Raw genomic sequence first — 25,307 nt, forward strand, 5'->3', positions numbered from 1 at the left:
ACGCCTGGGACAGAGCAGCTGGGGCGCTGCCGGGTAGGTCCCCACAGCACCGCACCTCGGCGCTGCGGGGATCAACGCGGCAGCACCCCAGCTGCTCTACCCCAGGTGTCCCCAAGTCAGCTGCTGCTGAAACTGATCAGTGGCTGATTCCAGGAAGCCCGGGGTCAGCCGCTGGTCAGTTTCAGCAGCGGCTGACTTGGGGACACCTGGGGCAGAGCCGCTGTGGTGCTGCTGGGTTGGTCCCGCAGCGCCACTCCTAGGCGCTACTGGACCAACCCAGCAGCACCCCAGCTGCTCTGCCCCAGGCGTCTTGATTGAGCTGCTGCTGAAACTGACCAGCAGCGGCTGAATCAGGACGCCTGGGGCAGAGCAGCTGGGGTGCTGCCGGGTTGGTCCAGTAGCGCTGAGGAGCAGCGCTGCGGGACTGAGCAGCAGCGCCCCAGCTCCTCTGTCACAGGCGTCCTCGAGAAAAGCCTGGTCTGCTGGGGGAGGGGGCGCACTAGTTGCGCCCCCCTCCCCCCAGCAGACCATGGAGACGCGGGCGGCGGGACCGAGACGCGCCGCGGTCCCACCGCCTGGGTCCTCCGCGGCTTTACTCCGCATCTCCCTGGTCTGCTGGGCTGCCCCCCAGCAGACCAGGGAGACGCGGAGCAGCTTTTCTCACCCTGGAGGATGCGGGCGGCGGGACCGCGGCGCGTCTGGGCGGTCCCGCCGCCCGCATCCTCGGGGTGAGAAAAGCCCCATTCGTAAGTACGGATCCGACATAAGTCGGATCCGCGTAACTCGGGGACTGCCTGTACTGTTATTTTGGGCAAGCTACAGTGTCAAAATAAGTTACTATCTCCTGGGCTAAATTCCAGATTGTGTAATTCGTGCCACAAATAACTTGCTAGCTCAGAATAAACATTTACCAAACCTATTACTATTTAACTGTATAACTGCAGAATTAATGAACATTTTGATCAATAGTGGAGATTTGGGAAGCAGCTTAAAAATATTCCACTCCTTTCCTCATGCCCCTTACAGCATTACACTTCTGAAGCACACTTTGAATAGAGATAAAGGTAGTTTGCTTTGCAGCATGGTGGGAACATGGTTAATAGGGGATATTAGGAGTCAGTAATACAAATCTTATTTATATTCCATACACTGCCACTGACTGGATTTGTGACTTAGGGAAGTTTCTTAATTTGTGTCCCAGTTTTTCAACCTTTATAATTAGAATAATCTTATCTAGTTCAACAAAAACTGCGCCCATCCAACAGTCCCCCCTCAGAATGATCGCCCTAGCTGAGAGATGATGGCTTTTAGTCCTGATCCACTTGCAATATTGGTAGGTTGTCCCTCTTTACACTAGTGTGGATTTATGGTGCTGTGTTGTTCATAATTTGGTACAACTAGTACAGACTGTGCTGTTCTCCACTTGGCCTGCGCTGCAGTGGGATATGCCAGTGCCATTCCCTGCAGTTTCAGCTTGTTTCATCCCAATTCTATAGTGGCACTACCACATGTGGGGGTCAAATGTCTGTTACAGAGGTAATGCAAGGAATGCCTCCATGCCCATGCCACTACATAGTGTACAGGGAGCTGCAAGTTGCCAGTCTAGTAGGAGTGAGCTACAATGAGATTTGAAGCTGTGCCACATGTCCTTCCCCTTTAGGGGAGGGGCACATAAGGCAACTGCAGCCTTAGTCAGGCTCTGGCTGGGAGCCCAAGGTGTAACTTGTTGTGCAGTTCCTATGGTGATGGGGGAGTAGTGACCCTCATCCAACGCAGCAGTAATTCCAGCTTCCACTGCAGCGCTCCAACACCTTGCTCAGAAGGAAAAGCAAGACAGCCTTTTAGAGGTAAAGCTTTCAATAGACTGTGAACTCTGTTCTACATAAAAAGTGGCTTGCTTTGTATTTTAGTTTTATGTTAATCGAAAGGGCATAAAAAATTAAAAACTAAAAAATGAACAATCTATGTTTTTCTTAATTGCCAGGTACTATTTGCATGTCTGGACTGTAGCAGAGGCAAGATATCAGAACTTTGAGGGCAAGCCTCTGCCAGAGAAATTGTGATGGTTTTTAAAAAAAATGAAAACTGGCAGAGATAAAAATGCAAATGTAATTTGCAGGCAAGCAGGGTGAGGAGACAAGACATTTCTGCACACCTTTTATAGCACAATCTAAATAGGGACCAAGTGCCTTCTCATTAGTGGCTATTCAGTAAAGACCAGATATGGATTCCATTGAGGATGGGAGAAACAGACCTAGCATTAGATACAACAGTACTAGGCCCATAAACCAGAGGAAATCTGGTATCCTCACCCCAATATATCTCCTGTTATCAGAGAGGGACCAAACACCGAATGGCCATAGAAAGTAAACTGCTTCCACAGAGAAAGAGCAGCTTTCCAGCTCATGGTTGAGATACAATGGTGGGCAGATATGGGGGAAGCATGCACCACCAACAACCCAACCTATACCGAGTAAATACTAGGTAAATATTTCAAGTCCAACATTAATTGTATAGGTATTAAAAGGGATCAGTTATAAGAGAATTGTACATAGGTAGACTAATTATTCAATTTATAATTTGGCCAGAATAATAGGGCACATGCCCCCTTTCTATACCAAAAAACATGGAAATTGTAATTTGTAATCTAGAACAGTGTTTCTCAACCTTTTTTTTTTTTATAAAGTACCCCTTTAAAAAAATTATACCCCCAGTATCTAGAGTTCTCAGACACACAAAACTTTTTTCTACCATTGCAACACGTCTTTAAACAACTTAATCGTAGCCGGGTGGACAATGACATTTTTGGGTGTAAAAAGTACAAAAATAATAAAGCACTGTAAAACTTAAAACAAAAATTCATTTTTCTCCAAATTTCAGTGGTGTTAACGTATCCCCTCAAATTTCTCTCGAGTACCCCTAAGGGTACTCCTTCCACTGGTTGAGAAACACTGATCTAGAAGGCGCCCTCCAAAGAGTAAGAACCATGGGAGCCATAGTTTCTATGACAGAGAATAGACTGAAAGGCAGAACTGCCTTTGATAGCTTGTGTTTCTTGGAGCAAAATGCAGGACTATGTAGCACTTTAAAGACTAACAAGATGGTTTATTAGATGATGAGCTTTCGTGGGCCAGACCCACTTCCTCAGATCAAATAGTGGAAGAAAATAGTCACAACCATATATACCAAAGGATACAATTAAAAAAAATGAACACATATGAAAAGGACAAATCACATTTCAGAACTGAAGGTGGATGCAGGGGGGGGAGGGAGGAAGGTAAGTGTCTGTGAGTTAATGATATTAGAGGTGGGGAAAGTTAGATGTCTGTGAGCTAATGGTATTAGAGGTGATAACTGGGGAAGCTATCTTTGTAATGGGTAAGGTAGTTGGGGTCTTTGTTCAATCCCCCCCGGAGAGTGTCGAATTTTAGCATGAATGACAGTTCAGAGGATTCCCTTTCAAGTGCAGATGTAAAAGGTCTTTGTAGCAGAATGCACGTAGTTAAGTCGTTGAGACAGTGTCCTTTCTGGTTGAAATGGCAAGAAACTGTTTTTTCTTTGTGATCCTGTCTGATATCTGTTTTGTGGGCATTAATCCTTTGGCGAAGTGTCTGAGACGTTTGTCCAATGTACATAGCAGATGGACACTTTCGACACATGATAGCATAAATTATATTTCTGGATGCGCAGGAATATGTGTTCTTGATCTTATAACTCACTTGGTTAGGTCCGATAATGGTATCAGCAGAATGAATATGTGGACAAAGCTGGCAACGGGGTTTGTTGCAAAGGAAGGTACCAGGGTTGGTATTAGTGTGGTATGTCCTGTGGTTGTTGGTAAGAATCATCTTGAGGTTAGGTGGTTGTCTATAGGAGACTATGGGTCTGTCTCCCAGAGCCTCTTGGAGTATGGTATCCTGTTCCAGTATAGGCTGTAGTTTATTGATAATGTGTTGGACAGGTTTAAGTTGGGGGTTGTAGGTGATGACAAGTGGTGTTCTATTGTTGGTTTTCTTGGGTCTGTCTTGAAGTAGATGGTTTCTAGGTATTCGTCTGGCTCTTTCAATTTGCTTTTTTATTTCTCCAGGTGGGTAGTTGAGATTTATAAATGCTTGGTAGAGATCCTGAAGCTTCTGGTCTCTGTCAGCGGGATTAGAGCAGATGTGGTTGTATTGAAGGGCTTGGCTATAGACGATGGATCGTATGGTATGTTCTGGATGGGAGCTGGAAGCATGTAGGTAACTATGTGTTTCTTGGGAAATCTATCTAAGTTGTTACTAACAAATCCCAATCTCAATTATGAGATCTGATGCTCAAGCAACAGGCTTGCTTGTGTAAACAGTGATGCCCTTTACTCAGTTGCCTCATCTAAACATAGGTAAAATTATAAGATGTAAGACGGACAGCAAAAGAATCTAAATACCCCATTTAACATAGGGGAAGCTGAGAGTAGGTGTCAGATCTGAATCTAAGTTTGCACGCAACAGTTTGCATCCAACTCTACTAAGAATTAATTAGGTCACTTCACATTGTTTGTATTCACTGAATTTCTAGGTGGCTCTAACCAAGCATCACTGCAGCGATGACAACCACAGGTTATGTAACACCTCGTTCTCACACTGCTAAATAATTGCAACGAGGGAGCTCAGGAGTCCTTGCAGAAAACCCATTGAAGTCCATCAGAGAGTTTTCCAGTAAAATTCAGACAATGTGGAGCTTGAACATAAGGTTCAGCACTTGGACACCTATTGCAAACAAATCATTAAACAAGCAGGTAAGGTACATTCTGGTAGTAGTCATTTTCATAGGCTTAACTATCAAGAAATGCATTGGTACACATTGCCACATACCTTGAAATACCGCCAGTCACCCCTTGCATGCTCAGTGACAAGGAAAGACCTTACAATATATGCCCTCATGCATGTTCATGTACAGTAAATTAAACCAGAAACAAACCTCACTTTTCAAAATTACTAAATTAACATCTCCCTGTCTTAACTGCCACACCTTTATTTTCTTTGGTCATTGCACAGAAATGAGGTAGGAACTGTTATATCTCTGTACTGTTATTGGCACAGAAGGGCTGTGGCTTCTAGGAGCTACAACAACCCAAAGAATAAAAATAAAAAACAAACTACAGTAAACTTCTGATAATTCAGCACCTTTAAAACCCAGGGGGTGTCGGATTATCAGATATGCCGGAGTACCAGAAGGGGGGCTATGATGGGTCCGAGGGAGGGGGTGTCGGCAGGGAACTGTGCAGCGTGGGAGAGAGCAGCGCTGTGGGACCAACCCAGCAGCACCCCCAGCTGCTCTGCCCCCGGCTTCCCCAAGTCAGCCGCTGGTCAGTTTCAACAGCAGCGGACCTGGGAAAGCCGGGGGCACAGCAGCTGGGGTGCTCTGCTCCAGGGCTTCACCAAGTCCACCGCTGCTGAAACTGACCGGCGGCGGACTTGGGGAAGCCGGGGATAGAGCAGCTCCAATTGTTCGGCTGCCTGGAGCACTTCTGGATTCCAGTTGGACCACTGGATGCCGGACAATTGGAGTTTTACTGTAGTTCCCTGAAGCAAAGCATTTTCTGCCATGATGCTTCACAGCAGTTAGCCTGTGAGGACCAAGGACTCGATTCAAAGCAGTAACACTATGTCCATTAGCAAACATATAATTGGCTCTATAACTATAGTCAGGTACTATGGTATTGAACATCTTAATTTTTTTATTACAGATTTACACACTGAAATATTAATATTTTAAACAAATTTTATTTTTCCTTCAATCAAATCTGATACCATGCAGTCAAGCCCTGGGACTCAGGAGACCTAAATTCTTGTATTCCTACCACAGATCAGCTTTGTGACCATTCCTGCAGTGCCAAGCAGCATTACTCAAAATGGCTGGTTGCTCTCTCACTGCCCTCACCCCCAGCAAAATCTCTACTGGCTGGAAACCCATCCCCAGTAAAACATCTCAGCTTCCCATCCCTGCACTGCCCCTACCCTCAGTAAAACATCTCCATTCCCATTGGTTGGTTTCCAGCAAATCGGAGCTGAGAGATTTTGCTGAGGGTGGGGGCAGTGAGAGCCACAGGGAGCAGCCAGCCATTTTGAGTAATGCTGCTGGGTGCTGCAGGAATGGACTGCTGACCAGACTGAAAGGCTTGGTGGGCCACATCTGGCCCATGGGCCCACCCCACCTTAAACAAAAAATCGAGAATGAAACAGGCAAGGAGAGATGACGTGGCTTGACCAAGGTCACAAAGCTGATCAGTGGGCAGGAGCTGTTGTAGGAATACAAAAATGTAGGTCTCCTGAGTCCCATGGCTTGTCTACATGGCAAGTTATACTGCATGGAAAGCCAAGTTATAAATCTACAACTTACCACTCAATGACCCCTGTAGTCACTGCTGCAACACAATGCAAGTCCTAGAGGGTGTGGCTAGGGAGTGGTACTACTACCACTAAGTGTAATATGCGAAGAAGCCACACTCCAGGACTTCCACTGAATTGTAGCAGTATCCCTGCAGGACAAGACAGGAGTGCAAGCTGGTGTGCTATAGTTTCACATTGTGGCTTGCCTTGAAGTGCCTTGCCACGTAGATGAGCCCAATTCATAGGTGATGGAATTAGGAGTTCTGGGGGTGCTGCAGCACTTCCAGGCTTGAAGTTTCTCCCCATTATATACAGCAGCATTTACAGTTTGGTTTAATGGCTGTCAGCACCCCCACTACACAAATTGTTCCAGCCACCCCTTCCCCCCCCCCCCCTAAAAGAGAGATAGAAAATAGGACAGAGATATCTTGTTGCCTCCATATAAAACCATGGTGCACCACATCTTGAATACTGCATACAGATGTGGTTGCCTCATCTAAAAAACTATATATTGGCATTGGAAAAGGTTCAGAAAAGGGCAACAAAAATCATTAGTGGTTTGGAATGGTTTTGTATCTATTAGGGTCACACCATCTCTCTAAGCATTATTATATATGAATCAGAATCATACAGGGTGGTCTTTACAGCATACTGACCTAAATGTGGAAATACTCTGTTTCCTTTCAGCTCTTTGAGGAAAGAGCTAGTCTCATAAACCACTGGTTTGATCTGTGGACAGACAAGCAGCGAAAACAATTCCTCCAGACAATATTGATGAGATGCAGTAAATCACAACTGAAGTAAGTTTGTTATAAGGGCTAGCTTAGTGTCGTCTTTCCAAACGGGTATGTATGAATATGGATATCATGTAAGACACACAGCAAACCAATTCTGCAGTAAGATTTGGCCAAGCAGGGAAAGGGAGGAATCCCTGTCACCTCACAGAATCCCAGGGAAGTCCATGTGGGTTTAACATCAGTGCAGATGTCTGCCCCGTGGGATCCTAATGGGACCTGAAATTTTATCTTGCATTTTTAAGAGGATCCCATCAGTTTGACTTAATAAGCACACTGTCAGTTTCATAAGACTGAATATCAAAATTGTATGAGAGACTCTGTATAGATATTTGTCTAGTGCAGGCCTGAGGATCTAGATTCTTCAACCTGTCCCCTTTTCCCTGCATCAGTAGGGAAATGAGAAAACTGGTCGGGATCTGAGCAGTTCTGAACCAGAAAATGTTCTGGACTATGGGAGGTCGATATTGTCTATCAGCATTACCAACACTTTCACTACATACTGTGCTGTTAGAGGCCATTGCGGGATAAATGGCACAGAACACAGAGCTAGGACTGGTGGCTGTAAACAAGCTTTATGGGACCACATGAAATTTGGGAACACCCACGAAAAGTGGACATCTGGCTAACTAAAATAATTCTAGACAAGGGATGTGTTCTGGACCAGAGTGTTTTGGACTGGAGAGGTTCAATTTGTATTACGTATTAGTGGCCAAGCACTGTCCATGTGGGTCAGTGCCGTGTAGAACGTGGATCAGACTAGGTTCCTTGCCCCAGTCTAGAAGTTGGATCTTGCAATTTATTGAGTAATGTAATAGTCTTCCTGTGCAGACACTCACAGAAGTCAGCATGGTACCATGTGGGCAAAACCGCCTTCTCCACATTATATATTACAGAGTCAGGTCATAAAGATTTAAGTTGGCAAAGTACATATCACACCAAGTTCCCATTACAATTCCAAATGGGAGAAAGGGCTGCTCTGCATCTCACAGGATGAGGTCTCAGTCAGCTCTTGAAAGCATAAGGCCTAATCACGACATCCCTTAAACACACACCTGTAGACCCTCTGACTTCTATTGGTTGAGAGGGGTAGCTGAGTTAGTCTGTAACTGGAAAAACAAACTATGAATAGGCAGCACCTTAAAGACTTCTATTGATTTGTGTTTGAGTAAGGATTGGCAGAGTTGTTTCCTGGCCCCATGATTATTAAAAACGAGAGAGATTTTCCCATCCAACCATGGACTGATTTGTGAATTCCTCATACAGGTCCAGGATAATACAATTGCCTAATAGCTTCTTTATTGACAAGCATAATCTTTTAGTAACTCGGTAGGTGAGAAGTTTAAGAATAATAGAAAATGGCTACTGAAGATACAGTACAAAGGTTCAACTTTCCAGTCTTCTGGAGAATAAAACCAACTCCAGTGATATAAAAGTGCCTGGAACGCATATAATGGTCCTATTGAAATGTCCACAATCTTGGCATCATTGTTTTGCAAAACATTTTAGATCACTAGTTACAATGCAATGATCCTCCTTGCATAAAAGTCTAGATTAGCCCTCAATATGTTGCATTATCACCAAGAATCTATGACTATCAATAGAGAAAAGGCCAACTAATTAGACTTACACACACCTTGAATCACTTCCCAAGGAGTCACAAAGCAATTTGTAAATGATGTGCTCATAGGAATCATTTCACTCCTGACACAAATTCATCAAAGAGATTTCAGGCTTTTTGAAGGGAAAAACCAACAAGGTGACAGAACAGAATTTCAACAGGTTTTTAACCATGGCGGGAAGGGGGAGGAGGGGTTCCAGTGCTAATGGCTGACTATCTATCTTCACAGGTTTACCCAAAACTGGCTTGGAGAGAGGATTCCAGTAACCAAAGTGGATTTCACCAGAATGCTACCACGTTTCATTTCTCTACACATCTTTTCCTTTCTCAGCCCTAGGGAGCTGTGTGCAGCTGCTCAAGTTGACTGGCATTGGAAGTTTATAACTGAACAGGTCTGTTCATTGTGGACCTCGGCCCATTCTCATGACCATCAAGAATAATTCTTTCATGGATGTTAAAAAAAAACTTTAAAAAAAATGAGTGGTTCTATAGCACCTTAGAGTCAAACAAAAAATATAGATAGTATCATGAGAGATCTAAAGAAGTGGGTTGTGCCCACAAAAGCTCACAATACTATCTATATTTTTTGTTAGTCTCTAAGATGCTACAGGACCACTCATTTTTTAAAGTTATTTTAAGTTAGAGACTAACACAGCTACCCCTCTGAGACTTTGTGGATGTTGACAGGAACAGGACCTGTAATTGGACAGCTATAGTGCTTTTAAGTAGCACTACATGCATTAAATGGGAAATCTGGAACTGCATGTTATAAATAGCATAATATGCCAAAGTAATTTCCTATCTTGTACAGCAATTACATAAGTGCTCAACCTCTTGAAGCATTTCATGTATCTAGCATACTTTTCACAATTGAAAAAACTTCTGTACCAGAATTTTTAACTTTCACACACTTGACAAAATAACCCTTTAAACTTTGCTTTACTTCATTTTTTTTTATAACAGATAAATTGTTGGAACCAGATTCATCTAACCCCTCCAAGAACATCTCAATTATTAAAAGTATATTACACATAAAGGCATTTGTATTTTCTTTGGTCAGAAGCTAATTCTAATTCTACCATTTCACTCTGCTACTTTGCCTCGGCACTTAACCCTGCTGTGACATGGGTCTTTAACTGCACACATCAAGCAACTGAACACAAAATGTAATTTAGATCTATGTAGTCAGCCGGATGTCCTAAAATCTTTAATTTATAGAGATTGCTGTGGACTATATAGATACAGAAAAACTCAGATCTTGCATTAACAATTATGCTACTGTTTGTTATGATCTGTCTAAATATAATGTATATTATAGGCACAATACTGTGTTTATAAAAATTAAAATGAAATATTGATCTTCAGAAGCTGCTTGTAGTTTTACAACAATTAGCCTCTTCTCCAATACTCTTAAGTCAAATATGACAATCAAGGTGACAATGCCTTTATTTGCAGATTTCCATATATAGAAGAACTTTAAAATGAAGCCTCCTTCCCTGTTCTTTAAAAATAAACAAAACCAAAGTAAATGCATCTCACTGAATTCACTAACATTATCTGCTTATTCACCTTCAGGAACCACATCTGTGTCTGCATATAAGGAAACATTGCAGCCAGCTATTTGAGATGGAAGGATCATGTCTTTTTATTTGCGTAAAAGCACCTACCATATATGCCTAGGCACTTAATAAAAAAACAAAATCTCACTTAATGTATTTATGGAGGTCCCATGTTTCATTTACACTCAGATACTACAGTGATTGGTGGCAGTATGGAACCCAAAGGTTTATTAAATTGAAAGCTTTTTGTCCTCAAGCACAGCTTACTATCTCTGTTTTACTGCCTTCTTGTTTTAAGGACTGCTTATGGATGCCAAAATGTGTGAAGTTTGGATGGTTTCTGCCATACACTCCAGCAGATAATGAATATAGTGCTTGGAAGAGACATTACATAGACTGTGCAACCAGCTTAGATTACTTCACCCCAAGAGAAGCCACTGAAATCTACGGGACCCTTAATGAACCAAAAGCTGAAAACGAGGAGCAGGAAGAAAGGCTAAGAGAAAAACGGCTACGAAAAATGATTTGGGAGAGATTAGCATTACACAAGAGTCAGTGGTATTAATATAACCTTTCTTCTGAGGCTAATGTTAAAATAAATGCTTTTTATTCAAAGTGGTATAATAACTTAAAGTGTTCAAGTAGTGAAAAACTTTTTTTTTTTTAGGGTTACAGTAAGGAAAACTTATCTTTGCAAATTTATTTTATTAATTTTAATATCAAAAGGGCAAGAGCTAAAAATGGTAAAAATGATAGATTTTGGTTCTTCTGATTGTTTAGTCCTATTTAATATGCCTCTGGCAAAAGGGATAAAAATATTCTGCTTGATAATGTCTAGTGGGGTTTCTCGTACATCTCAACTGTGGAAATAATAGAAACCTCAAACTGTCAGTGTGTGGTTGTTGACCTAATTCCTTTCATTCTGGCATATACTGCTTTACAAGGCAGGAAAAATGAAAGTTGAAAGAAAAAGGCCCAGTAGCCAAGTGTCCTGTAGAAATTTTAATTATACCTAAAAATATAGTCAGAACATTAAAGGAATTCATGGTAAAGTTTATTCAAAACCTAAATTTTGACCTAAAGTTATTTAAATAAAACGTAAGAGCACATATTCACTCTGCACTGAAGACAGACGTTCTGGCATTCGATTTAGCGGGTCTAGAATAAATCTCACACTGAGGGCAGTTGTGGCTGGCATCTGTACTCCTCAATCACAAGGATTAATGGAAGCCTCCCGCAAGCTCAGCTTAAGGTAAGCTGATTCCAGCTACATAGGTAGAACTGCGTACTTTAAGCCGTACTTGCAGGTCTAATGTAGACCGGGCTTAAGACTCACAAATATTATTATAGAATTCTATGAAGTCAGACTTTTATTAAGCAGAATATTGAGATTTGTGTACAAGTCTAATACTCAGTGTACTTTATATTAAATAGATACAGATTGGGAATTTTTGTCCAGCAAACATGGTTCTCCAACCTTCAATAATATTTGTTTAAAAAGATGTCACTACTCATAGAAATTTTGGAGAATACACCTTCAATCCCATTAAGTCCTAGTTTTCTCTCAATTCTCATATTTGACATTCTCTTTAAACCCCAAGCACCTGGAGTCATGTGATTATGTGAGAATCTCAGTTTTCCTTTTTTAAAAACAAGCTTCTGCTCCTTCCGGTTAAAGAGAAAAACTTATATCAGAAGGCAAATAAAAACAGATCCCATTTTTTTAAACTCTTGTGACTTAAGATATTCTTATGATTATTTTAAAATGAACTCATATTTTGAACCAGTGCCAAAACCACTATTGTTTCATGGATTAATAAAAGACAACTTTATTTTAGTAGAATGACTAATTCCTAGCCAAAATGAGGAGGACTTTTCAGGCAGGATGCTCTGTTTAAATAAAAGCTAAAGACTGCCATGTAAAACTAAATGCTAATTAAACAAATAAAAGGATGAATTCCCTAGTTACTGCATTGTTTCCCCTGTTAGTGTATACTTACATATCAGTGGAAAAACAGAATTTAACAGCTGGGACTGCTGATGCTTGTTTTTCAGGGGAGTTATTCAAAGCTCGACTGCCTTGGACGAGCGGGACTCGGAGTTCCCGATCCTTAAAGTCACGATTGCAGCCAAAGCAGGCCCAGGCAATCCAGGATCGAGCAAGACTACACACAGCTTTGCAACTATTTAGGGTAAATTCCCCTCCCCAGGGGCAGCTGACCATTTTGCGGAGCCCAGGGCAGCCCAATTTCACGGGGCCCCCCCTTTGCCACGGCGCATGCGTGGGGCTTCTTGAAGCGCAGGGCCCAGGACAACCGCCCTGTTCACCCTGCCCTATATCCACCCCTGTCCCTTCCCCCCCATCTTCTTGCATTTTTTCCTTTGTAAATTAATATTTGCACACGCAAAAAACAGTAAATGCCAGAACCTGAGATTGGTTTCAATTCCTTCTAAGTAAGGGAAATGTACTTTGAGTAGTTCTGATTCAAACAAGATCTATATGTTACCACTGCCGACCAATTTCATTGATTTGTGTTTCATGCAACTGAATCCCACTGAAGTCAGCACAGCGTATGATCCACAGTTTATTGTGGGCCTGATTCTGTAACCCTTAGTCATGCTGAGTAGTAGTCTACTCACTGTGTACCCCCTTTATCCTTCCAAAGACTGCTTTGTGGCATGAGATACTATGTACTCTGAGGAAGGCTGTGATTGTAAAACCCAAGTAATTCGTGGACAATGTCTTTGTCTGGAACATATACAGTATAACAAACAGGTTCTCTGCTTTATTCATCTAATTGGTTCACAAGGGCACACAGTGATTATATGCGGCAGGCTTTCTTATAGTAAATGCTGGCAAGTGTCACCTTCTGATTAACTAGTATGTTGATGTGAGAGAGTCACTTCTGCAAAGTCTTAGGCTCACAAGTAACTAAGGGCGAGTCTACACTGAAAAAAGCCCTACATTGTAGCAAATCATAGAGCTTTGGTGAAGTATCTCTGACTCACAGGACTTATGCTACAGAGCTAAAAATAGCAGTGTTTGTCAAGCTGGAGCTCAGATGCTAAGTCCCTCCCCGTCTCTGGGAGTCAGTACAAAGACTCCAGCCTTAGCGGGAACTTGTACACTGCTATTTTCAGCCCTGTAGTCAAGTCCTGTGAGTTGAAGTCAATTGACCCAGGCTCTGAGACTTACTACCTTCCTCCCTCCCACCTGACATGTACAAGTATGAATACTCACAATGACATAGGTAAAGTTACTCACATCTTTATTTCGTTGTGGATTGGTCTTTCTGTCTTCAAGGGGCCCCGATATCTTGTTAACTTATGCTGATTGGGTGCCATAGTAAAAAAAAAATCAGTGCACAATATATTTTACTTCCTAGTAAGCTTACTTTCTACTGAAAAAAACATTTATAGATATCACTTAGAATTTTACAATACAGCAAGACTTCAAAACACATAAAAACTCATCATAAAGAGCTGTTAAAATTGAAGGACTTGCTCATCACCTTGCAATATCAACCTTCAATATCTTGCAAACAGACTGAAGTAATGAGAGCAATAGAATATATCATCCTCTGCACAAAGCTCGGCAGCTGTGTGAAACTATTCGGCTTTCTAATGAACTCGGCACACTCATTTGTATTATCATAGCAGTAGGAGTTTGTCATGGAACAGGACTCCATTGTGCTAGGTACGGTACAAACAGAACAAAAAAAGACAATCCATGCCCCAAATAGAGCTGGTTGAAATATTATACATGCTGATATTCAAAGTGAGCCATTGGCAGCATGTTTAAAGGAAGCTGGCAGGGGAACCCAAAGACCCTACCCCTGCATCCTTGTTAAGCTGTGTAAGATCAATGCCCTCATTCACATCTGCGTTACACAGTTTATCTGAGACACTATTAGAGTTGTATTCTCAAGTAGTGTCCTTCTAACTAAGTCAGTTAAATATAGCTTACTGTCTCTCGGAATGATCATGTACTAACAGCAATAAAATAAGTTAACTTTTTTTACTGGTAGAAAAAAAAGACAGGCTTGCTTAACTGCTCCATTGTGTAACTACTGAATGGTATGTTATTACACTGCATCATGCATATTTCTCTCAACATTTTGTTTAAATGCTTTCAGGAAAAGCGCACTCTTTCGAATCATACTCTTTCAATGCTGCCTTCTGAAGAAATGAAATCCAAGTTTAATCTAGCAGCAGATAAACAGCTTGTTTTGGCCTCCTTAAAATCTTTGCCCAGCCCCAAAAGGTAAGCAGGAATCAAGCTTTTCAAAACACTGACAATTCCAAACCACATAAATAATGGTACCCAAAGTGCATTGATTAGTAAGTGTGACAAAATACAGTGTGTGTAGGAAACAGCGCACAAACCTTTGGATCATGTCAGGTAGCTTTTTTTGGTACACTACACCACCATGATGGAGCTCAACTTTGTCCATTACAGTACAGGCAGTCCCCAGGTTACATGGATCCGACTTACATCGGATCCCTATTTACAAACGGGGTGAGGCAACCACGCACTAGCTGCTTCCCCCGAGCAGACCAGGGAGACGCGAAGCTAGTGCCCCCCCCCCCCCCAGCAGACCAGGGCGGCTTTTCTCAGCAGACACCTCAGCTTGAGAATAAAGGACTGAGGGAAGTGAGGTGTGGGAGAATAAAACTGAGCTTTGGAGAAATGTTTGGCTAGAGTTTCCCCTACAATATGTACCAGTTCCGACTTACATACAAATTCAACTTAAGAACAAACCTACAGTCCCTATCTTGTACGTAACCCGGGGACTGCCTGTAGTTCTAAATAATTACCACACAGATTCCTGCTCTTAAAATTTGCTCTGCTCGTCCTCTGTGCTGGAAGAGCAATTCCACATACCGGCTTGTAGACAATATGCCTGGCCTATACAAGTCCTCTAGTTAGCTGAAGCCACACTTGAGTGCAATCCTGAGGAGGGCACTGAAAATTGGTTGGGCAGAAACTTGGTGTTCTCGGAAATTTAGAGGCTCAGATCAGTTGATCTGGTCTTAAATCACCATCCTGAAGTTTAAAAAAAAACCAAGGAGAACCTGAAATGAGGGGGACTCTCCCTTACGCAGCATATCCACCCTCAGTAAGTTGCCAGGTTAGTCATAAAATGTAAACTTCTTGCTTAGCCTGGATATGGATCTAATGACAAAGCTTTCAAGTCTAGAGCTGTACTTTTCATTGGCTAAACTTACTTAGAAGATCCTAAAAATTCATTTTCTTTTGTAGACTTACAAAAAACAAATGATAATTTGTTCTTTGTGCATATTGAGACTAGCAGTTTAAAATCCTCTTTTCATCACAGAGCAAACAAGGGCACAGAGGGGTATTTTCTCTATCAACACTTCTATAACACCATGGATGATGGGCGAAGGCCCAGCTGGTAAAGGCAAGACTCAGCCCTGTCCCTTGAGTCAACCCCACTCACTCCCAGCCCTATACTTCCTGGCCACCTAGAGAGCCAGAGAAGCCAGGCTGCCACACCACTGCCCTAGCTTTCCCCAGTGGCCGGGGAATGTAGGCAGTTTTGGGAAAGCAGTGCCTTCCTTTGCCTACACTACCTGCGGCCCATGTATAAAACAGTGTAAAAAATAAATGCAAAAAACCTGCAAATGGCTAACATGGAACTCAGTGGTTTCAATAGGCAGTTGGTGATTAAGGTTCATTTTCTCACAGAAGTGCTGGCCTTCAGCAGGCATGGGGGAGAATTGTAAATACACTTACAGCGACATGTATTAAACACTGCATGTCTATTCAGTGTAACTGAGGTTTTGGCATGTATTTTCATACCCTCATGCTTTATCTGTGCATTAAAGTAAAAAAGAATGATAATCTTTAAGGGATATTCTACCTGAGTTTTTGCTTTTCCTTCTGTAGACAGAATGTAACTGGAAGGAGATCCTACCCTGGGTTACCTAACAAACACTGTCAGAGTGTCTACCAAAAATACAGCAGCTTTGCATACTCACTTGAGCCATACCTGGTCTTGATATCATCCCAGATTCCTGCATTTGAGGTATGAATTTCTTCTGGGTCTCCTATTTTTGAATGGATTGGGCTCTGTATACCCATTTATCCTGGGGATTTATCCAAGACAGCAATCTTTTTGTCCTTCCCCTGCACAGGTGGCATCCTTCCTGGAGTCTGTTAAAGCCTCACTCCTGCAAACACACATGGGCTTAGCTTTGCTCACATGAGTTGTCCCATTAAGTGTTCACAAGATTAGGGGTTCAGCAAGAGAACATCATAAAGGGAAGAAAAACAAAGGAAAGTATAAGATTAAAATAGTCAGTAAAGTAATAGTATGGGCCTAAATCAGTAGTTCTCAATTGGGGGGCACAAAGGAACATTCCAAGTATGTGAGGCCAAAGCCAGTCTGGATGGGAGGGGAGGGAAGCTTGTGGGAAAGGAGCACAACACTTCTAGCCCCACTCCACCCCCCAGACAAGCTCCACTTCCAACCCCATTCAGCTCTACTCAGTCCTGCTTTGCCTCTAGCCCTGGTTCAGCCCTCACTCCGTCTCTGCCTCCAGACCCACTCCACCCCCAAGTCTGGCCCCAAACCTAGTTCTGCCCTCATCCCCTTTCCACCCTAAACTGTCTTTTCCTTAAGCCCCAGCTCTTCACCTGTCCCCCTCTCTACCTTCAGCCCAAACTCTGCTGCTGTGGACGCCTTAACTGGCAATAATGGAGAGAGGGGCACAGACAGATTCCATTACTCACGTGCATGTATTTGTGTGTGTGGGGGGGAGGAAGTGACTGAAAAAAACTGAGCACCACTGGCCTAAATGAATCTCTAATGTAGAAATTCAGAATTTAATGGGAAACTGAATTTAAAAATGCTGTGTGGGGGCATGGCTGCAGATTTAATGACACTGTGATCTGAAGTAAAAACAAATCATATGGTTTAACTACTAAATTGTGTAAGATGTTCAGTGTTCTAGCTAGTCAAGGTCCAGGAGATGCATTTTAAAAACAGCCTGTCCTGTATATTGATTTAAAGAGCTGAATACAATCCAATTTCCAGTAAAGCATCAGTAGGAAATAAGTAGAAAGTGTAGCTGACCACCCAGCATTGTCTTGTTTCATGATAAAAATAAGCCTCTCGCCCATCCTAAAATTCACATGTGGATGGAGAGCTGCATCTGTACAGAATATAATTAACATCCGTGGCAGTCTACAAGGAGTGCCAGGCTGCTCATGCACAATGAATTGCAGGTGTGACCTAGCTGATATTTTCTTTTCCTAAAGACTGTTGGAGAGATTCTCTCATGTCCATTGGCATTATGGGGTCAAAGGACAAAGTTGAATAAAGAATTTTAAATTTTTATTTGCAATTAATTACAAATGTGTTACAATATGATGAGATTAATTCTACAAATGACTATTGAATTTAGAATTATATTTTTTCTTGTGGAATTACATCTTGAGAAAAATCAGGATTTGAAGCTCTGAACTGATTTATTTCTATAGATGGTGCTGGACAGCATCAAACCTGGGGTGATTCCTGTGTTGTATGAACATTGTGGAATGACATTGGAAAGCCTCCTTTTTTATGTAGAAAAGGCTCTGGATGGTCGAAAAGCAAAGAGTATTGGGATTTTTAGCAATGGAGACTCCAGGGAGATCAATTTACTTCAAGGTAGGGCAAGAAAAAAAAACTGAAAACATATCAATGCCACATCACATTTAGGTATTCCAAAAAGGGAAACAGCATGACACTGAAAAGTTGATTGAGCTAGTAAACTGGGCACTGATCCAATTGTAATTTGTTTCTGGCAGGTGGACCTCTGTACCTTCCATTGTAGTCAACAGGAATAGGGGGCTGCTTGCATGTAAGGAGACTAGACATATGATGCCAGTCCACAGTAGCTCAAAATCTGACTAGGAGGTTAAATAAGGGAATAAAAGAAGATGAGAAAGAAACAAAGAGACACAGAAGGAGCAAAGAAAAAAGTAATAGCCAGAGAGAGTAACACATGGTACATGGAAAATAAATTTAGAGAAGGGAGAGACAAGAGAGAGGAGAGAAGGTACTAAAGAATTGGAAGACAAGAAATCTCTCATCTTTGAAAGTTAGTTCATTGCCCTGAAGACAGATTTTGGGGAAGAGTGTTAAGTCCTGAGAAGAGAAGTAATGATATGAATATAGGAAGGATGAATTTTGAGCAGAATTAAAATCATGGAAATTTTCTTTCATTGACTTATGTAAATGTTTTTCAGGCTGCAGAATCAATATTAAGAACATTCTGAGTCCTGAAGTGAGAGAATTTTGGGAGAAGCTAAGTGGTTGCGTCATCTCTCCAGAAGAAGGTGGCCGGGTGGACATCTTTGTGCCTCTAGCAGCATCAGGTCAGTTTTGTTTGACCTTCAGTCATGACGGAGAATCTCCCACTCTCTTGTCTCCTTGATCACTGCTGAGTAAGGCTTGTTGAAATTCATGTTAGCAGAAAAATCAGGTTTACAACATAGTGACAATTTTTACTTTGGTGAGAAATCTGAATGCCTGAAAAGTTATGGGATTTGTAGTTTGGGTGCCTTGCCTCTTGTTCCCATTGTCTGTGGGCCCAGCTCCAGAGCTAGACAACATCGCTCATGATCCACCACAAGTATGGGCATCTGCTGTGCAAGGGAGATGATTGTAGTGCATCATGGGACATAGTCCAGCCAAGAAGCCTGGCTTACAAAGGAGGAGACAGTTTAATGATAAACCAAGCTAAAACATTACTTTTCAATTTGGTTTCATAAACCACGTTTTTCAGAGTAGAAATCTTTGACTGTCTGAAGCTGTCTCTACACGCGTGGCTTCTTGCGCGAGTAATATGCAAATGAGGCTAAGCATGGAATATCGGCAAGCCTCATTTGCATACCTAATGAGCCACCATTTTTTTCAGAAGAGGCTCTTGCGCAAGAAGGAGTGTCTACACTGCCCCTTCTTGTGCAAGAAAAGCCCTCTTGCGCTATGCCGTTACACCTATTACTTTTCAGGAAGAACGGCATTGCGCAAAAGGGCTTTTCGTGAGCAAGAAGGGGCAGTGTAGATGCTCCTTGTGCAAGAGCCTCTTCTGAAAAAAATGGTGGCTCATTAGGTATGAAAATGAGGCTCACCGATATTCCACACAGCCTCATTTGCATATTACTTGCACAAGAAGTCGCGAGCGTAGGCATAGCCTGAATGTTTTTTCTTTTGCAGAAAAAGCCAAAGTTTCCCACAGGGTGAGTACCCATGACAATCTCCTACTGCTATGATAACTCAGCACACTAGTTAATTAGAAAGCAGACTAGTTTCACACAGCTGCTGAGCTCTGTGAAGAGGGTGATGTATTCTATTGCTCTGATTACTTTCAATTACATCAGTCTATTTGCAAGATATCGAAGGCTGATCTTGGCAAGGTGCTGACCCACATCTCCCATTTGCTCAGCCTTGCACAGTCATCCCCTAGTTGGCATCAAGCAGATCTCTACAAGAAATAGAGTAGTTCCACTCCTATTGTGTTTTCTTGGAAAGAATAAGATACAAAGACCCTCAAAGCTCGTACATCTTTATTTCACACACTTCTTCTCAGAGATCCCACAAACTCACGGGCTACGTCTACACTGGCCCCTTCTTCGGAAGGGGCATGCTAATTTTGAAAGTGGGAATAGGGAAATCCGCGGGGGATTTAAATATCCCCCGCGGGATTTAAATAAACATGTCCGCCGCTTTTTTTCCGGCTAGGGGAAAAGCTGGAAAAAAGCGTCTAGACTGGCCCGATCCTCCGGAATAAAGCCCTATTCCGGAGGATCTCTTATTCCTACTTTATTCCGGAGGATTGGGCCAGTCTAGACGCTTTTTTCCGGCTTTTCCCCAAGCCGGAAAAAAGCGGCGGCCATGTTTATTTAAATCTCGCGGGGGATATTTAAATCCCCCGCGGATTACCCTATTCCCACTTTCAAAATTAGCATGCCCCTTCCGAAGAAGGGGCCAGTGTAGACGTAGCCACAATGTATATCACAGGATCACAAAGAAAAAACAGTTTGCCATTTCAACCAGAAAGGACATTGTCTCAACGACTTGATTACCTGCATCCTGCTTCAAAGACCTTTTCAGACCACACTTCAAAGAGAATCCTCTGAACTGTCATTCATGCTTAAATTCGACACTTTACATTTAGGTTTAAACAAAGACATTAATTATCTTACTCATTACAAAGATAGCTTCCCCAATTATCACCTCTAATATTAGTTCACAGACATTTACCTTCCTCCTCCCCCCATCCCCCTTCTGTTCTGAAATTTGATTTGTCTTTTTCATATGTGTTCATTTGTTTAATTGTATCCTTTGGTATATATGGTTGTGACCATTTTCTTCCACTATTTGATCTGAGGAAGTGGGTCTGGCCCACAAAAGCTCATCACCTAATAAACCATCTTGTTAGTCTTTAAAGTGCCGCATAGTCCTGTTTTTTGTTCCAATGTATATCTCCTCATTGACATTGGAACTAAACTGGAGTTATTTTTCTTTAGAGATCTCCTGCCAAAAACAATTTTTCTAGTTTCATGCCCATGTTAGTGGATGTGATTGTTTCAGTGTCATTTTGTTTCGTCGGTGTAATTTTGTTAAGATAGATAGTGCATCTTTCACGTTGTCGGTAAACGTAGCAGAGTTTTCAGAATTATAATATGATAAAAACTAGAGAAAGTCTTGTTGAATAACAAATACATGAAATTTTCTTCCAGCCTCAAAAAAAAGTTTAGACTCCTTTTGGTCTCAGAATAATTAGAGCAGCATGGAGGGAAAAAATTGGGTAGTGAACTGTATTGACTGCAATATTTTAGTGATGTAAATAGTTTAGTTTTATGAACTAGAAAAAAAATAATGCAACTTTGCAGAGGCAGGGATGGAAGTCCTTTCCAAGCTGACTCATCTAACTGGTGTGCTCTTCAGAACCCCCACAGGAATTGCCACTGGATCTTTTCAGCACAGTAAGTACAGAAAGTTATTAAATGGATGTATAAAGGGAGTTAGGTGTCACGTTACTGGATTTAAAAGTTATTGCTGCTCCCATGGGAGGGGTGGGTGTACCAAAAGTCTATACAAAGGGGGCTGTGTGGTGTCACATGAAAGTTTATATTCTACTGATTCTGTATATGCTATTCATGTACTTGTATAATATCTATATGTGGAGTTATAAATATGTACTCTGTGTTGATGCTGGAAAATTCTGTCAAAGCATTAGACAAAGAATGTTCAGCCCCCTTTGTATAGACTTTTGGGGCACCCGTTGCCTCCTCCCCCGCATGGATGCAGCAATGACCTTTAAAATCCAATAATGTGACACTAGGTGACATCTGGTATTTGGCCACATTTTACATGACTTGGAGAAACTGAGTCATTTCCAAATAAGAGAAAAATAGTTTCACATCTTTAAAATAAAGGCACTTATTTTTCCCATAAGGAATGTAAGAATTATATGATAAAAGCAAAATAAAATTATTATAAATCTGCTTCTGGAAAATGAGGGGTAGAAGTAGGGTGTGTAGAGGAAGGATGCTGGTATTTGACCAATTTTAAATGCCTATGATTGTTTTTCTAAAGACTCAGTGTAATTCTATAAAATCAAATTACAGATTTACACGATAGCAGCCTTCACATATTTGAAGGGCTGCCATAAAAAGATGGAGAAAACTTGTTCTCTTCCCCCTCAGGCATAACAAGAGGCAGTGGGTTCAAATTACAGCATTACAAATTTAGAAGAAAATCTAAAGAAAAAAAGTCAACTGCAAAAACAGTAGAACATGGAATAGACTACCAACAAAGGTTGTGAAAATTCCTTCATGGGAGGTTTTCAAAAGGAGGCTAGATAGCCATCCATTTTGGATGGGTTTGCTACAACAAATCCTGCATTTTGGCAGGGGGCTAGATTAGATGAACTTTGCTATCAGCTTCTATTATTCTACAGGTTTGTAGTTTTGGCTACTTTATTTTATCACTTTTAAAATTTAATTTCAGAAAGGGCTTAGGACCATTTGATATTATGCAACGTGTCTGTCAGATTAACATGATGATGATCAGAAAGGTCAAAGTCTAGGCGTCATCTTAAACTTAAAGTAAACATTCAACTCCTCCTGGGAGAATTAAAAATTCTGTAAATACTTTAAAATCCTGCCTATTTTATTTGTCAAAATAAAATTATATAATCATGCCAGTTTCAATTTTGGTAATTTATTTCAAAATACCCATTAGCGAGTATGTCTGTGACCATACAGATACCAAAAAAGATTCAGGCGATGTTTTTTGACAAATTTCTTACGAGTTAATACAGAATGTTGAGCAATCCATTTAAGCTACAATACAGAAACATTTCCCTCACCCCTCAGAAGCCATGAAAAGGCTTGGGGAGAGTGAGTGGTAATAGAGAAGTTGAGAGAGAAGGAAGGAACCTGGGAGCGTACTTGCAGTATTGTTGGGTGTGGGTGGGAGAAGTATGGAACAGCTTCTGCTGGGGGAGGGAAGGGACTGTTAGGGAATTAGGGAGCCTCTTTTGTGCAGACCCTAGCTGATCCAGAACCACTCCCAATCAGATACATCTGCCCTGTGTCCAATACCGCCGCCATCTTCATGTAGCCCTGGAATCTTCTACCCACCCTTCTCCCATGCGGCCCTGGAGTCCCGCCCCATTCAGTAGCTGACTCAGTGCTATCACCCACTAGCTCCTGAGCCTGCCCTGCACTAGCGCTTCTGAACTTGCACCTCTGTGCACCCCATTCTAACCTCACTCCACAGGCAAGATACTGTGATGAATGAAACTGGCTGCTAGCTGTTGCTGGAGGTCAGCTGGCTGTTCTGGTGCCACAGCAGCGTCTGGTAGGTGAAAGGCAGAACTGCAGGACTTCTTGGGCAGAATGTATTTTCTACCAAAGAAAATCTGTGCTAGGCATGAACTCTGCCTTTGCACAGTGGCTCTCAGTTCTCCAGGAGTAAAAGAATGTACAGTCTTGTTTCCTTGAACACAGTAGGAATCAAACAGGAGATAGCTTCTTTAATCATGGTTCTAAGTCTTTCAGGTAGTACTCTGCTCAAATGCTCATGCTCTCAGACTCCCCCCCCCCCCCAATCTAAATATGCTTAGCTTTTTTACTCCCTCTGTCTTTGCTGCTTCTCTCTGGCACATAGCTCTAGAAAATCAGTACCCCAGCTCCTGCTTTATTTTATCAGTATCTAGGGAAACCCCTGAGGCTACATGGTTCAACTTCTACCCAAACCTTGCCATGTGCCTGACTTTTGGATCTTATTGTTTGTTAATCATTCCATAAAAGAGCTTGATTGTTTATTACATTTATACTAAACAAAGGGCAATGGTTACATCTACCAGTTTCAGTGAGTATAAAAATATCAGTCCTTAGTGACTGGCTGGGAAAACAGAAAGATGGACCTCCCATCTCCACCTACTTCACTGAAGTAAAACTACAGATATGGCTCAGACTGACAGAGCTCCTGGAAGAGACACTGAAATCTGTCAGGAAGCAGATGAAACCATATTTAAGTGAGCTGCAGAAGAACATTAGTGGCAGGATTATTGGTAAGATGTGTCTTTTTTCCTATTTTAACACTTATAAAATAAGTACCCTCTCAAAAACAGCAAGAAATACTTGAAATCTCTGCCCGCCCCTCCACGGGTCATGGAACCATCACAACTCAAAGTTGTTTTCTGCTCCAATCTCTGTATTTAGACAATAATATTTAAAGTTGTCATAGGTCTGAGATTTTCATATACGGGCAGTCCCCGGGTTACGTACAAGATAGGGACTGTAGGTTTGTTCTTAAGTTGAATCTGTATGTAAGTCGGAACTGGCGTCAGCCACTGCTGAAACTGATCAGTTTCAACCGCGGCTGAATCTGGATGCCAGTTCTGACTTACATACAGATTCAACTTAAGAAACCCAGGTGTCCCCAAGTCAGCTGCTGCTGAAACTGATCAGCGGCTGATTCCAGGAAGCCTGGGGCAGAGCAACTCTGCCTGGGGCTTCCTGTAGTCAGCCGCTGGTCAGTTTCAGCAGCGGCTGACTTGGGGACGTCTGGGGCAGAGCAGCTGGGGTGCTGCTGGGTTGCTCCAGTAGTGCGGCTCCTCGGCGCTACTGGAGCAACCCAGCAGCACCCCAGCTGCTCTGCCCCAGGCGTCCTGATTCAGCCGCTGCTGAAACTGACCAGCAGCAACTGAATCAGGACGCCTGCGGCAGAGCAGCTGGGGTGCTGCCGGGTTGGTCCGGAGCGGTGCTGCGGGACCAACCCGGCAGCCCCCAGCTGCTCTACTCCAGGGGTAGGCAAGAAAAGCCTGGTCTGCTGGTGGGGGGGCAGCACTAGCTGCACCACCACCCCCTCCAGCAGACCAGGGAGACCGGGGTGGCGGGACCGCCCAAGTCCTCCACGGCTTTGCTCCGTCTTCCTGGTCTGCTGACCTGGGAGACGCTTAGCAAAGCTGCAGAGTACGCGGGCAGCGGGACAGTCCAGGCGCGCCGTGGCTGTCCCACTGCTGGCGTGCTCCGAGGCTTTGCTCCCCATCTCCCTGGTCTGCTGGGAGACGGGAAGCAAAGCTTTGGAGCACGCCCGCAGCGGGACAGCCCAGGCGGCAGCTTTGCTCGGGTGTCCCTGGTCTGCTGGGGGGGGTCCAGCGGCTTTGCTGGACCCCCCCCAGCAGACCAGGGAGACCGGGAGAAGCTTCTCTTGCCCCGGAGGACACGGGTGGTGAGAAGCCCCGTTCGTAAGTGCGGATCCGACATAAGTCGGATCCGTGTAAGTCGGGGACTGCCTGTACTGGCATAATGCCAAGGAAACTACTCTGCTTGACTGAGATCTCAGGCTGAGTTTGTGTGGCTGGCAGTGGCAAGTAAAGAATATATTATTAAACCCAGAAAGTGAGCATATTTGCTGTTGTGATTGACACAAATGTG

The 25,307-nt window shown here is 42.7% G+C and overlaps 1 protein-coding gene and 1 long non-coding RNA gene across 5 annotated transcripts in view; one reads left to right on the forward strand and one right to left on the reverse strand.

The window, feature by feature from the left end:
* Positions 1-17,854, reverse strand: part of LOC142827892 (uncharacterized) — a 26,106-nt gene extending 8,252 nt beyond the window's left edge. The window contains exons 1-2 of the long non-coding RNA XR_012902688.1: positions 16,357-17,854; positions 13,608-13,672 (exon numbers count right to left, since the gene is read on the reverse strand). This is a non-coding gene — a long non-coding RNA (uncharacterized LOC142827892). The remainder of the gene's footprint in view (positions 1-13,607; positions 13,673-16,356) is intronic.
* ECT2L (epithelial cell transforming 2 like) overlaps positions 740-25,307 on the forward strand; it is a 43,919-nt gene continuing 19,351 nt past the window's right edge. Inside the window, exons 1-12 of one of the 4 annotated variants that reach the window (XM_075924292.1) lie at positions 740-1,847; positions 4,555-4,774; positions 7,056-7,168; positions 9,013-9,175; positions 10,641-10,893; positions 12,398-12,534; positions 14,479-14,606; positions 16,254-16,392; positions 17,850-18,018; positions 18,600-18,728; positions 21,249-21,341; positions 23,732-23,938. In XM_075924292.1, the coding sequence (XP_075780407.1) occupies positions 4,709-4,774; positions 7,056-7,168; positions 9,013-9,175; positions 10,641-10,893; positions 12,398-12,534; positions 14,479-14,606; positions 16,254-16,392; positions 17,850-18,018; positions 18,600-18,728; positions 21,249-21,341; positions 23,732-23,938 (1,597 nt within the window). In that variant the 5' untranslated portion in view covers positions 740-1,847; positions 4,555-4,708. Of the gene's footprint in view, positions 1,848-3,266; positions 4,775-7,055; positions 7,169-9,012; positions 9,176-10,640; positions 10,894-12,397; positions 12,535-14,478; positions 14,607-16,253; positions 16,393-17,849; positions 18,019-18,599; positions 18,729-21,248; positions 21,342-23,731; positions 23,939-25,307 lie in introns of those variants that run through there. The other 3 variants (XM_025178010.2, XM_025178002.2, XM_025178008.2) reach the window with 3 other exon arrangements.

Source organism: Pelodiscus sinensis, chromosome 3, assembly GCF_049634645.1.
Source record: "Pelodiscus sinensis isolate JC-2024 chromosome 3, ASM4963464v1, whole genome shotgun sequence".
Lineage (NCBI taxonomy): Eukaryota > Metazoa > Chordata > Testudines > Trionychidae > Pelodiscus > Pelodiscus sinensis.